The 12,602-nt window shown below is 41.6% G+C and overlaps 1 protein-coding gene across 1 annotated transcript in view; it reads left to right on the top strand.

Annotated features, from left to right (window-relative positions):
• JMJD1C (jumonji domain containing 1C) overlaps positions 1 to 12,602 on the top strand; it is a 145,899-nt gene that overhangs the window by 43,981 nt on the left and 89,316 nt on the right. Inside the window, exon 2 of the mRNA XM_031602836.2 lies at positions 1,685 to 1,849. Coding sequence (XP_031458696.2) covers positions 1,685 to 1,849 — 165 coding nt within the window. The remainder of the gene's footprint in view (positions 1 to 1,684; positions 1,850 to 12,602) is intronic.

The following is a 12,602-nucleotide window of genomic DNA, read 5'->3' as shown; positions in this document are numbered from 1 at the left end:
AGAATTGTGCCCTTTAATGAAAGATGGCTGTTGACAATTTTTAGTTTGAGGCTTTGCCATTGCTTTCCACTCCCTTGCTAGAATAACAGGTGGCAGTTTAATAATGAACAGCTGAGGCAAGAGTGTTCTTTCTGTATGAAATAACTATTCAAGTAGAGCTGATACAAATGCTGCTGCAGGAGGGGAGCTGTGGAGTGAGTGAGAATGGCAGTGCAGGAGGAGCAGAACCAGATCTGTCGTCTGTGTAGCCGTGCAGATTTTAAGTGGAGACGTGACTGTGGGCTGCCACAGAGGAGAGTAACTGCAGTGGGTTATTATTGTCATCAGACTCATGCTTGCAGAGGGATAGGGAGAGTGTAGGAACAGGGTGAAAGTCATGTGGGTTAAAAAAAGAGCATCTGTGAGGGGGGGAGAACTGGGAAGATGAATTTTGGTATGGGCTCAGTGTAAATTTAAGTTGTGTACGCCAAAGGGAGAGGGATGAGATGAGCAGGAGTGCTGTGTAGCACGCGTTTCACAAGTGTGAGACAGGCAGTCTAGACAAGGAAGTATGCTGCAGGCCTAAAATTAACTGAAGCTAGACAAGATTTTTTCAGTGACAGCAATGTAAGTTCTCAGAAGGAGATGAAGGAAGAAGCTCCAGTTTCAGAAGTTGCCATGGGTGTGAGAGCTGAAATTCAGGAGAGCAAAGCATCTTGCCCTGTCCTCCTCCAGACTGTGACGAGCAGTGATGCTTTTTATAGGAAGAGATGTTTCTTCTTAGCAGTGTTGTAAAATGCATTATAAAAGCAGAAAGAAAAAAAAAAGATCTTGTAATGTAATGCATTTACAAAGTTCTCATTTTCTAATGTGGATAATATTTGTATAACTTTTCGGCTGCATGTTCCCTCCTCCCTTTACCAGAGGAGACAAATGACTTGGCATGGTCAGCTTGGTAAGTGCAGCTTCGGGAGGGTCTGGCTGTTCTCCAGCTGTGCGTTGGGGAGAGCCCTGTAACATGTAGGGCAGCAGTGATACGAAATCATACAGATGCAAACTGGCTCCAGGCTGATTTAGCTGGAAATGAGAAGTTGTGGTGTTGTGAATGTTTTATTTATTGATTTATTAAGCCAAAAGGAGTGGGATCACATAAGGGTACAAATGGCAAGGTACCGAGTGGCTTCTGCAGGTGGAGCTGGGAGTTCAGAACTGTGTGTTGGAGGTGCATGGAGCACAGAAGGCTTATGGTATTCTTCCTGGTTCTCTTCCAACTGACTACTTTTTTTTTTTAATCCTTGAAGCAGTGGGGGTTTTTTTGGTTGGTTGATTAGCTTGCACGAATTTAAGTATGATAAATATTTGAACAGATAATAGGAATCGTTCTCAAAGCTTATTGAAATATATTAGTAAGTATTTAGTGTCACGCTTCTCAATCACGGGCTAAGACACCCAACATTAACAGCTATGTTTTGGCAAATGAACTCTTCATGTCCTCAGCACATGTGCTCTGCTGAAAAAAAACATTTCTTCTGTGGTGCAGGAACTGATTGAATTGTCATTTCAAGACCATAACAGTAAAAGGGATAATACTAAGTAAGCTCTCACATGAAATTTTAAAACACGTGCTTTCAAAAGTGCATGTAGATTCTTCCATGCTGTGTGTAAGTAATAATGTGTATCTTTTCCTGTTTTTAAATTTCTCCAGGTATATGTGGAATTTGATGACCTTGAATGGGAAAAGCGAGAATGGGTTAAAGTTTATGAAGATTTTGCAACCTTCTTGGTGGAGTACCAGCTGGTCTGGGCAAAAAGAAAGGACCCAAGCCAGACTCAGGGATCAAAGATCAAACAAATTCAATGGCCTGCATTGGTAAGATGCTTCAGCAGTCTCGTTTATTGAACTATTTTAATGTCTCTAATGCTATGCTCCTTAGGAAACCAGCTAGTTTACTTTGGTGGTGGTGGTTGTGGAATGTGGTGAGCATGGAGAGGGAGGAGGGTAAGAAAAGGACAAGAAAATACAAATAAACCATGTTTGTGATGAGAGGGTGGGTGTGATGTGGTAAGTCACTCAGACTCATTTCTAAATCAGCTTAAAGCACTGCAAAACTAGTCTGAGTGACAGAGTAGAACTAATGGCTCTTTACATGGTCAGAGCATCTACTAAATATTTACTTAATAGGAACGCCTCTTTGCTCTGTGGAGGATTGAAACTAAGATGGAAAAAGAAGCCTGTAAGCTCGTAACACCTTCTTTACAGGAGTTGAGCACATCTAATATTTGGATCAAAGGTCAGAAAGATGAGAAAAGTGAAGAAATATCAATAAAGTGCCAATTGCTTTCCTGGCTCATGAGGTCACAGTTGTGATGCTTCCTCTCTGGATTGATGCCCAAGCATAGAGTTGCAGAAAATTGTTTGAATGCTGTGTTTGTTGTTGATGCATCTTTAGGTAGATCTGATGAATACCAAGAGTCTGAGATAATCCTATACGGAATAAACATGTATCCCCCTCCCCCCATTTTTTTCCCCAGTAACACTTGTAGTACTGTAAAAATCACAGAATTGTAGAATCCTTAGAGTTGGAAAGGACCTTTAATGGTCACCTCATCCAACTCCTCAACAATGAACAGGGACACCACACCCAGACCAGGTTGCCCAGGGTCTGATGCAGCCTCACCTTGAACGTCTCCAGGGATGGGGCACCGACCGCATCTATGGGCACCACCAGTGCCTCACCATCCTCATCAGAAGATCCAAATAGTTCTGAGGCTTTAGGAACTACTGGTGTTGTTCATTTATAGAAAGTTGTGGCTGATTTCTCTGGGATTGTCAGGTGAAAACAGAGCTTTACCAAATTCATCAAAATGGTGAGGAAGGGGACATTCTAGGTGTGTTTAATAATGTGAAGCTCAGTATCTGCGACTTCAGCCCTGGCTTTGCTATGGGAAGAGGTGGTTTGGGATGGGACTTGCCTCTGCTTACTATTCCTTCTTGACTTACCTTGAATGATTGCGTAAATGTGTAAAACATGGTAAAATTTTGGATGTGCAGGCTCTCTGAGATGCTTTCCTGTACAACCAAATTTTCAGTTTCATCTTAGTATATTCTTGAGAGAGAATTTTTAGTTTGATACCACCCATGTCTCCCTGATTGAGATGAGTATTTTAATTTCTGTTAGCAAGTTGGAATTCAGTATATGTGTACTTGGTTATTTTATACTCTTTTAGTCTCACCCTCTAGGGTATGGAGATTCTTCTTGGACTTCAAAGAGGTGTCTTTCTAGAAGGTTTTTTAGTTTAGGTGGTGATCCTGTCACCAAGATAAAAGCATGTCTTTACTGATGTGTGAACATGTTTCAGTTGCACCTTCTTCTCACTACAGACTTAATCAAACTTCATCTGATCCAGCTAAAGGCAGAAACTTCTTCCACCCCTGTTTTATCAACTGTTTTTTAAATTCTTGCTCTAATGTTTAAATTCCTGATGTAGCTGGGAATGAAGGTCTGTACAAGGTCAACCTCCTGCTTTTACATTAAAAAAATAAATAAAATTCAAATCGTATAGCCCGACACAGGGCTCAGTAGCTTGTTAGGACACAGTTTCCAGATGGTAAGATGACAAGTTCTCAGCATTTGTGCTTGGCCGGCTTGCAAATGTTCTAACAGTTGTTTTCTGTGTCAAACTCTCTAGTCATCCATCCCCATTCCAGAAAACTCTTCTTTAAGGGGAAGTAGAGATACAGAATATTAACTCACATTAGAGCAGATGCCTTCTATGGAGCCTTCCCAAAGTTCTGCTCCTTATCAAAAGCTGCACTGAGCCCACCAGGACTTGTTGAACACGGAGAATGCTCAAATTGCTATCCTGAGTATGTTCTTTATTTCCAGCCTGTCTGAACACTGATATGTAGAGTGTGACATCTGTGAAAGGGCATTTTTAAGTTAGAACAAGACTTCTTAAAAATAGAGAAGCAATGGAAAAGGTGGTAGAAATGTTGGTTGCACAACACTGAGGGGAATATCTGCACTTTCGTGTTAAGTCCTTGTTGCTGATGTGATTTAGAAGAGTTGTCTTGCCATAGTTACTAAATAAAAGTCTCAAATGTGATGCGAGTATATTGAAAAATTATTTATGTACTGTCTTGTCTTCTTATTAAATACCAAAATAAGAGTTTCTGGTACAATTTGTTTGGGGTACCTAATATATACGTGGCAAAGCAATATTTAAGTATGTTCACCTAGTACGTGCTACAGGATCTTGGACTTACTAAACATAATGAATGGAAACTGCTTGTTTATTTAGATGCTGATCACCTTATGTTATTCTCTTCTTTGATCAATATACTCTGTATTTACTGGGTGGTATTCGAACTTGATCAGAATGCAAGGTCTGTAATTTCTGTGGGCTCTTCTGTAGGGAGTCACTGCTGCATGCTTCACAATGACCAATTTCTTTTATTATTCAATTATGAGATGCGCTGCAATCTCCACTTCACATGTGAAATTGCTGGAGTTCAACTTGGTCACCACATGTGCTAATTTGCATGCCTGTGGTGTGCTTGTTAGTGAAAGCATTGCTTCTGCTGACCTTGTCTAGTTGTGTTCTAAGGTTGTATGCTCCCGGGCCAGGTGCTAAGAGAGTGAGGAAATAAGAACTACTGCCTCTTTCTCCTTGTTTAAAACCTCTGTAACAGAGGTATGGATCGATTCTCCCCTGAATTCAGTGTTTTTTACTATTAGATTATCCTTTCTGATCCTACCTCATTTACTCCTGGTGAATTTTCAGCAAATGGACCTGGAGCCTTAGTGGCAGCATGCTTCACTGTATCAGGATGGCTGCTGCTGATGGCTATCTATCTCTGAAAACCTGCTGTAAAATGAGAGAAGTGGGATGCCCATGCTGTGTTCAGATGCTTTTCCTTCTTGTGAGGTGGTTTTCCTGGACATAGCAGAGGAGAAGCCCTGGGCCACCTGGCTGGCTGCTGTAGCTGGGAGCTGCCTCTAGATGACAAGGGAAGCTGTGATGGCACTGCCCCATAAATAGCTTTACAAGAATGCAGGCAGCACTAACCATAGCATTTTTGAGTTCAAGAGTGCTCAGCTGTGCTGGGTGCTGTAGAAGCTCAGAAGAAAAGACTATCCCTATCTCAAGAGAGCTTACAGGCAATATAATAAGTCAAAGTCAATGTAGGTGAGGAGAGAAGCATAGACAAAACAGTGACGAGTGATGTCAAGCATAAATGTAGCCTAGGTACAGGGAAGAGTGATTGCAGGTAACTAATGGAGATGTTTTACAGACATCAGTGCAGAAGAAGCCTTCTCAGCTGATGGAGTAGTGTGAAAAAGAATTATGGATTTTGAAAACGTAACAGGTGGGTAGTGGAAATTAGTATGCGTTTCCACAGTGAAGAATTAATAAACTTACTTAGCTACTTAGCCTGTATAAAGTGTTGCAACTAAAGGCATCAGCTTAGTTTGGTAAACCAGGGGGCTACAAATAGAAAATCAAAAACAGAGTGACAGGCTGAAGGTGTTGGACTAGAGCAATTACCAGTACCTGGGAAGCAGGTAAAATTGCTTTTGAATTCCTCTGAAAACAACTTTGAAGAAATTGAGATGAGGGATAATTTTTTTATCTGTGGGCAGAAAATAACAGTTGTATTTAAGGGGGAATAAATCATTCTCCCTGATTTAGAAATAGTCTGGGTATTAGGATGTTTCAGATCAGTGCTGCTGTCACGCCTATTGTACAGTTAAGTCTGGAGGCTTAAGGCTGTGATGGTATCTTCTCAGCAGCCAGCAAGGGAGGTGGATGTGAGTGTGTGGGCAGGGTGACAATGGGGAGCCAAGATACTCATATGGACAAAACGAGATGCTTCTGTGAGCTGTCAATTTGAATTTAATTATTCTCCCTCTAACTGAACATAAAAATGCCTAAAAATAAAGTGTAGAGAGAGAAGAAGAGTGAACCGAGGACAGAATCCGCTAGAGGCACTCTCAGAGAATGGTAAGATAATGTGGAAGAAAGTTGAAGGTGATAGACTAAGAGAGCACACCAAGGTGGAAAACTAAATTGTGGGGTTTCTTTAATAGCATCAACTTTTGTTTTTAAGGAAGAGAAAGCTTTGCTATGGAAAAGTGATGGAAATGTCAATAACACGATGAAATGAAAGTTTATCATTGAAGGTCTATGGATAGAAATAAAAGAAATTTTAGACAGCCATTTTAAGGGATTTTCCCATCATCTTAGAAAGAAAATAGGGATAGAAGGATAATTGAAAAAGCAATTAAGATTAAATGAGTTTAAGATGGATAGATTATAGCAAGGCAAGTTTGTACATTGAGGAAAGGAGCCTAGAGTGGATAGGGAAGGATTGTAACTGGAGATAAGGGAAAGCAAATGCCTTGAATGGGAGAACACTTGAGAAACTTCTGCACATGCAAACGGAAAGGAAAAGAGTATTGTAGAATAGGGGAAGGAAAACTATTCTTTATTTTGGCAGTTTTCCCTGTGGAAGAAACTGGCAGTCTTCTGCAGGGTGGAAGCCAGAAGAGGGAATGATTTGACTGAATCAAATATGATGAAAAGTAGGGGAATGGTTCCTTTAGCTGGAAGGGCAGAGCTGGGTTGGTTGCAGATGGGCAGAGGTGGCTGGTTAAGGGTTTTGTGTGCTCTCCTGGGTATTCTGTCATGTGTGTGGTGCCTATCCTTATATCTATAAATAAAACAGTGATGTCTCCAGAGTTTGCTTTTGAATTCAGTATAAATTCATGTATAATAAATCAGAAGAATCCATACTAATTCTCTAATGGTTTGAATGCGGAGGCTGTGCTTCGCTAGCTTTACAGTGCTTACCTTGTCAAACCAAGATATTTGCCCTATGATCTCAGCTAATATAAAGTCCTGCAATAATTGTATCACTGCCAGTTTCAAGGCTGGCATACGGCAAGAACTGGTTCTACTCCAATGGTACATTTCTTATTTGAATTTTAATATAAGCTAAAATGTGCTTAATGAGGAGATCCAGAATATGCTCATTGCCTGGGGGAGGATGGCTGCAGGAGCAACTCAATTCCCCAGCCCACTAAAAAAAAAAAAAAAAGTATGTCTGCCTGACTTTTTCTTGGAACAAGTGAAGTCATTGCTAAACCAGTGGCTTGAGAACAATATTTCCTGGGACACTGTCCAGAGCTCTGCGAGAATACAGGGCCCCAGCCAGGCTTATAACAAAGCCAGGAACAAAGAGTGGGTCTTCACATGCACTCAGTAACTCTTCTGCACTGTGAGAATCTGCAGTTGGTTTACACTAGACAGTGCCAGTGGCACCTGCGGGTTCTAGGCTGTCAGTCTGAGCCTCATGCTGATGAGGAGGTTGCCTTACAGAAGAATGAGATTTGTCAGGTGGTACTCTATGCATTTGTTCTGGTGAGGTGTAGAGAACCTGTGTGTTCATGTGCTGACTGTGTTGCAGTACTTGGTGGTAAAACTGAGGAGTAGGAGTGTTTGTGGTCATGTGGAGGACAGAATCATGCAGCCTTCACTCTCCCTGCCTCAGCTGCCCGTTGCAGAATCCTTCCACTTGAGTGCAGTCTGCAGCTGGCTTGACTGTGTTGGATTATGAAGCAGATTCTTATATAGTGCCAGCTTAATGGCATTTGTGTCACCACTCTAGAGGAAAAAGTGCAGTCTGAACAGCCACTTTCTACAGAGCTTCTGGATATTCTGGAGACAAATATAATTCTTTATTTTTGGTATGATGATGGAAAGTAGAACAGGTCCCTTGTTCGTTCTTTTTTACACTGTGATGCACTACAGCCCTTTCAGTCACTCAAGAATTTGTTTTCTTTCCTGTCTTGATGGCCTAATTTTAGTGTTTTTAGCAAATTTCTCTTTTACACGGTGGTCCCTTGAATCAGACTGGCCTCCTTCAAGGAAAGGAGTTCCTGCAGATGCCACCTACTTGCCCCCTGCGTTTTAACACATTTCATGACAGCCCCTTCTGCCTCTGAACAAGGCACATAGAAGTACACACTGGTAGATACCACAGTTAAGTCATTGTCAGACATTCCAAATATTCTGTGGTGAGAAAGGAGAAGTTCACAAAGGAGGTTGCTGCATATATGGAAAATAAGGCAGAGAGAAGTCTTGTTCTCCAGAGGCGTAGGAATTCATGAAAGATTGGAGTTTCTTCAGATTTGGGGGGAAGAAGTGCTGTTGTTCCCAGGAAAACCAATCAAAACTACTCATGGAATTTTTCAGCATCTCCGTTGACTGCATCCAAAATCTGTGCCTGTATACCTGCTAGTGTGGGGCTGTGATGGGATGCATGCAGCACAGGAGGTCGTGCTTGGGAACTGTCAGCTTCGTAGGAGAGATTTAAGACACTTTAGAACTTGAGGAAGAGAAAATTTAAGTAACTGACTCAGCACAGCAGCAGTGACCTGATTTTTGCTGCATTGTGAAAGACAGTAAAGCACAGAAACAGCATTTGGAGATGGTTCAGAGATGATTTTGTTGGAGAGTACGTTACTGTAATATTCCCGCAGAACATAAACGTCTCGAGCAGTACCACATCCCGCCTGTGTACTTTGGCACTGGCTTTTTTAAACTGCTGCTTACCGGTAGCTCTTGCTCTCCATGCAGGCTGCAAAGCAGAGGCCATTACCTTCCCAGGACGTGCCCCAGATGAACAGCTGTAGACTGAGATCTGTCTCCCCAGACGCCTCCTTGTGAAATATGGGTGTTGTCCTGCAGCCTCCCACTGTGGGAGAGAGTGATAGAGTGGAAAAACATTCTGCAGGGGAAGTTTGTCTGCAGCCCTTGTACTTCTTGTTCATGTCACCCTACTGTGTACTATTCCTTGTTCCAAAGATGTTGTCTTAAGGTATTGCCAATGGCAAGTTTGCACTTTTTGTTTGTTTGTTTTTCTTTATTCATGTTAATTTTGAGATTCTAAGTAATGGAGATCAGTTTTGAAAGGATTTAGCTTTGTAAAGCATAGTTCCGTATGTTAAATAGGTAGTCTGTTTTTTGTAATTGAATTCTGTACAGAGAATTGTTTTGAATGTTAAATTCATTTGCAGAAGTGCCAGAATTCCAAATAAAATCGGGTGTTTGTTTTAGACGCTAGCCCTGAGGTAACAGCACCACAAGTCATTTCGATCATACAGGCCTGAGAGCTGCCATTTGGGCAGATCCTCTAGAGAAAACTTCTTTACCATGTCACAGCATCCTGGAAGTCTCTATGCTCCAGGCTGCTTCGTGCTGGTAAAGTATTTCCTCTTGCTCTCCAAGGATTACCCAGAATAAATAACAGTGTTCTGCTTAGCATCCTTCAGCTGTAGCATTAAGCGGCACTCCCAGTTGACCATACCTCTGTCACTTGCACCTGTTCAAAAGGCAGCAGTGAAATGCTGATGGTAATTTGTATGTATTTCTACAGAAGATACAAATCAAGTTTTGTGAGGTCCCGTCATCAAGCTGGACAGTTTGGGCAGCAATTGCAGGGAGCTTGGTGCGAGATATCTGCATGCGCATTGGTTTTATAACGGGTGATGAAACAGGTGCTGTGGTTATGCTCCTATTGCAATCCCCATCAGCTTGCTCAAAGCTATTAGGTGTATCTGAACTGCATTCTTCACACATACAGCATCAGTGTTGGCCCCTTCTACGGCTTCATCAGACAAAAAAGCAAAAAAGCCACGCTGTGTCCCCTGGGATTGACCGGGACATCTTGCTCTTTGATTATTCATAGTGCTTATGAGAACAAATATTCCATTAGTGCTGAAGAAAATGAATGGCTTTGTAGCTCTCTGGATCCATTACAACTGCCTTGAACTAGAAGATCATCAGCTCAATTTTGGAGATGTGGTGGTGAGAGGATATAGGCAAGTGGATGCTGTTGGCTGTTTCAGCACAGTGTTTTGGAAAGTCAGCTTCAGAAATGTGAGATTTGTGAGGTTGGAGTAGATGATCTCCAGAGGTCCATTCCAACTCCTACAATTCTGTGATTTGGAGGAAAAACTGAATGTTTACAGTGCCTTTTGCACATCTCTATCACTCTGCTCACTCATAGCCTGTTTGTTGCTGTTTATGTAAGTGATAATATAGAAGTTTGAGTTTTAGATGTACTTATGTATGTATACAAATACACACACACATTTATGTATAAAAATAATGCTAGCATCTATTGACCCATACCCGTGAGAGAAGGATGTCAGCACAGTACTTGTCCGAGTGGTGGCTGCCCAGGATGAGCAGAGCTGTGCCAGAAAACTTCCATCTACAAGCAACAGCTCGGTGTTTTTCTTGTGATAGCAGGGAGGAGCAGCTGGGTTTTACACCTGTCAAATCCGCTTGGCAGCTAATTTTGAAAGCCACCCACTGCTAAAATCTCCACTGCTGCTTCTGTGCATTAATGACATGTCAGCTGTGCAGTACTGAAGCACTGCTCTCTCCATGCTGACTTGAGTAAGATGACTTACTGAAGGCATAATTAGAATTTTATGAGTTTCTTTTCCTCTTTTCCCAGAATTCCAGCAGCTTATGCTGGGTGTTGTTGTGAAACCCATGATGTGCTGTCTTAATGCATACCTTCAACATATAGCAGCATGGAGAACCCACTCACAATGCAAAGCATTTTCTAAAAAATCATTTCCATCTCTTGTACGTTACTGGATACATATGGCCTTGTGCCCTACTACTGCATCAAGGCAGCCATTTCCTCTAAGGTCATCTTTTCTATGGAAAATTTTGAGATGCAAGAACCAAGTTGAGAGATCTTTAAAAATATATATATATAATAATAATAACAACAAAGATTAAAAAAAAAAAAAAAAAAAAAAAGGAGAAGAATTGATAACACAGGCTGTGGAAGACTTCAGTCCTTTGAGCCCTGATGGTGTGGAACAAGATGTTAGGGTAACGAGGAAATTGAGTTGAAGAAAATGATAGTGCTTCAAATCATGGATCATGGTGTCAATACGTTACCTGTGTTGCTGGAATGCTGTTGGTAGGAAAACACTGTTATCTTTGTGTGTTTTTGGCACAGATTGGAAAAAAAATAATAATCTCACTCTGTAGCTCAGAATTGGAGTTCAGTAGTGTAATGGCAGTAATTTTTAAAGTGCTTCTGTTCCATAAAAGGGTCAAACCAACAAAAAAGCTAACAGACATCAGTTACAGACGTGGTTTCACAACAAATCCAGCCAATCTCTCTCTGCAGTTGGAGGGGACAGTGCTATTACCTCCCCTTTTCTGTTCTTCTGCTTGCCCCCCATCTCCCTCCAAATTTCAGCAAGATCAGCAATCTGTCCCTTGGGCAGTGTGCACACACTCTTGCTCCTACCACATTATATAAAAACATACCATGTAGGTGATTAAGTGCTTGTGAACAAATCTGTCATTTATTACTGTTACGCATCTGTACCTGAATAGAATTTACCATTTCTGATTTATTATATTTTGATTTCAGTGTGCCATTCTGTGCTCTTACTGCTCGGCGTTTGAAAAAAGCTTTTTAAAGCAAGAGAGCTCAGTAGTTAGCTATCATTAACAGAAAGTTATTTTGCTGGCAGCTGTTGCAGGCTTTCAGCTGCACTAAAGCAGACTAATTTGAGCGCTTGTAGCAAAAGACTGCCTTTCTTCTTTGTCATAGATGCTAGAACACTATAAATGACTTCTCCACAATGCATTTAAGTCTGTTTTCTTCGTCGTATAACAGGTTCTTGTGAGCCACAAAAAGACAAAGTCTCTACAGCAGCTTCCAGTGCTGTCTAGGATGTTCCAGCTGTGACTTGGCAATGCTCATCTGGGATTTTTAATTTATATTAGCTTGTGGAAAAAGAGGAACACGGGAAAGTAGTTGAGGAGCTGCCTGCCTGCTCCAGGTACTCAGCCTACATGGGGATGCTCACTGGGATGCAATCTGTATTTCATATCCTCAGTGCTTACAGTCTGTGGCTACTTCTTTTTTGGCAGGCACCTGTCAGGGCTTCAGGGTGCGTCCCCTCTGAGCGTGCCGGGGCGCTAGGGCTGTGGGAGCCTGTTGTTTCACTGCTTCCCTTCTCCTGCACCTCAGTGACATCCCCCTGGCCCTGGGCTGCATCAGGAAGTGGAGTTAAGGACTGGATGTGCCAAAATGAACTTCCAGTGACTTCTTAAGAAAAAAAGCAAAAGCTTCAACTGAAAACGTTTGCATTTATTGTTTGCAGTGTGTGTCTTGCAGGGTGGATGTCTGTCTGAAGCAAATTATGAACAATGCTGAAGCCATTTTAAAAAGTCATTAAGTATTGAAAAGCAACTACTTTGTTATATGTGTGGTTGTGCAGCACTGCTTTCTGCTGCATGTAATGTGCGTGTGAATGGGAAAAGGACACACCAATGCGTGGATTTTTTTTTTTGTCAAACCATTCTTTCTTGAAGTGGAGCACAGGAGTTCCTTCAGCAGTGGCTAGTGGTAATTCTTTAAGATAATTTATCTTCAATTTTTTAGCACACACTGCAAGTGTAAAACACTGTTAAATAGAAACAACATTTTTTATACCAGAAAGCAAGTCAACATAATGCTAAGAACTGTCAGTTCAGAGCTAACCTCTGCATTTAATACTAGACCAGGCTGCCCA

This window comes from Phasianus colchicus, chromosome 8, assembly GCF_987193195.1.
Source record: "Phasianus colchicus chromosome 8, bPhaCol1.hap1.1, whole genome shotgun sequence".
Lineage (NCBI taxonomy): Eukaryota > Metazoa > Chordata > Aves > Galliformes > Phasianidae > Phasianus > Phasianus colchicus.
The sequence above is the reverse complement of the archived record's forward strand: the minus strand, read 5'-3'. Positions and strand labels throughout refer to the sequence as shown.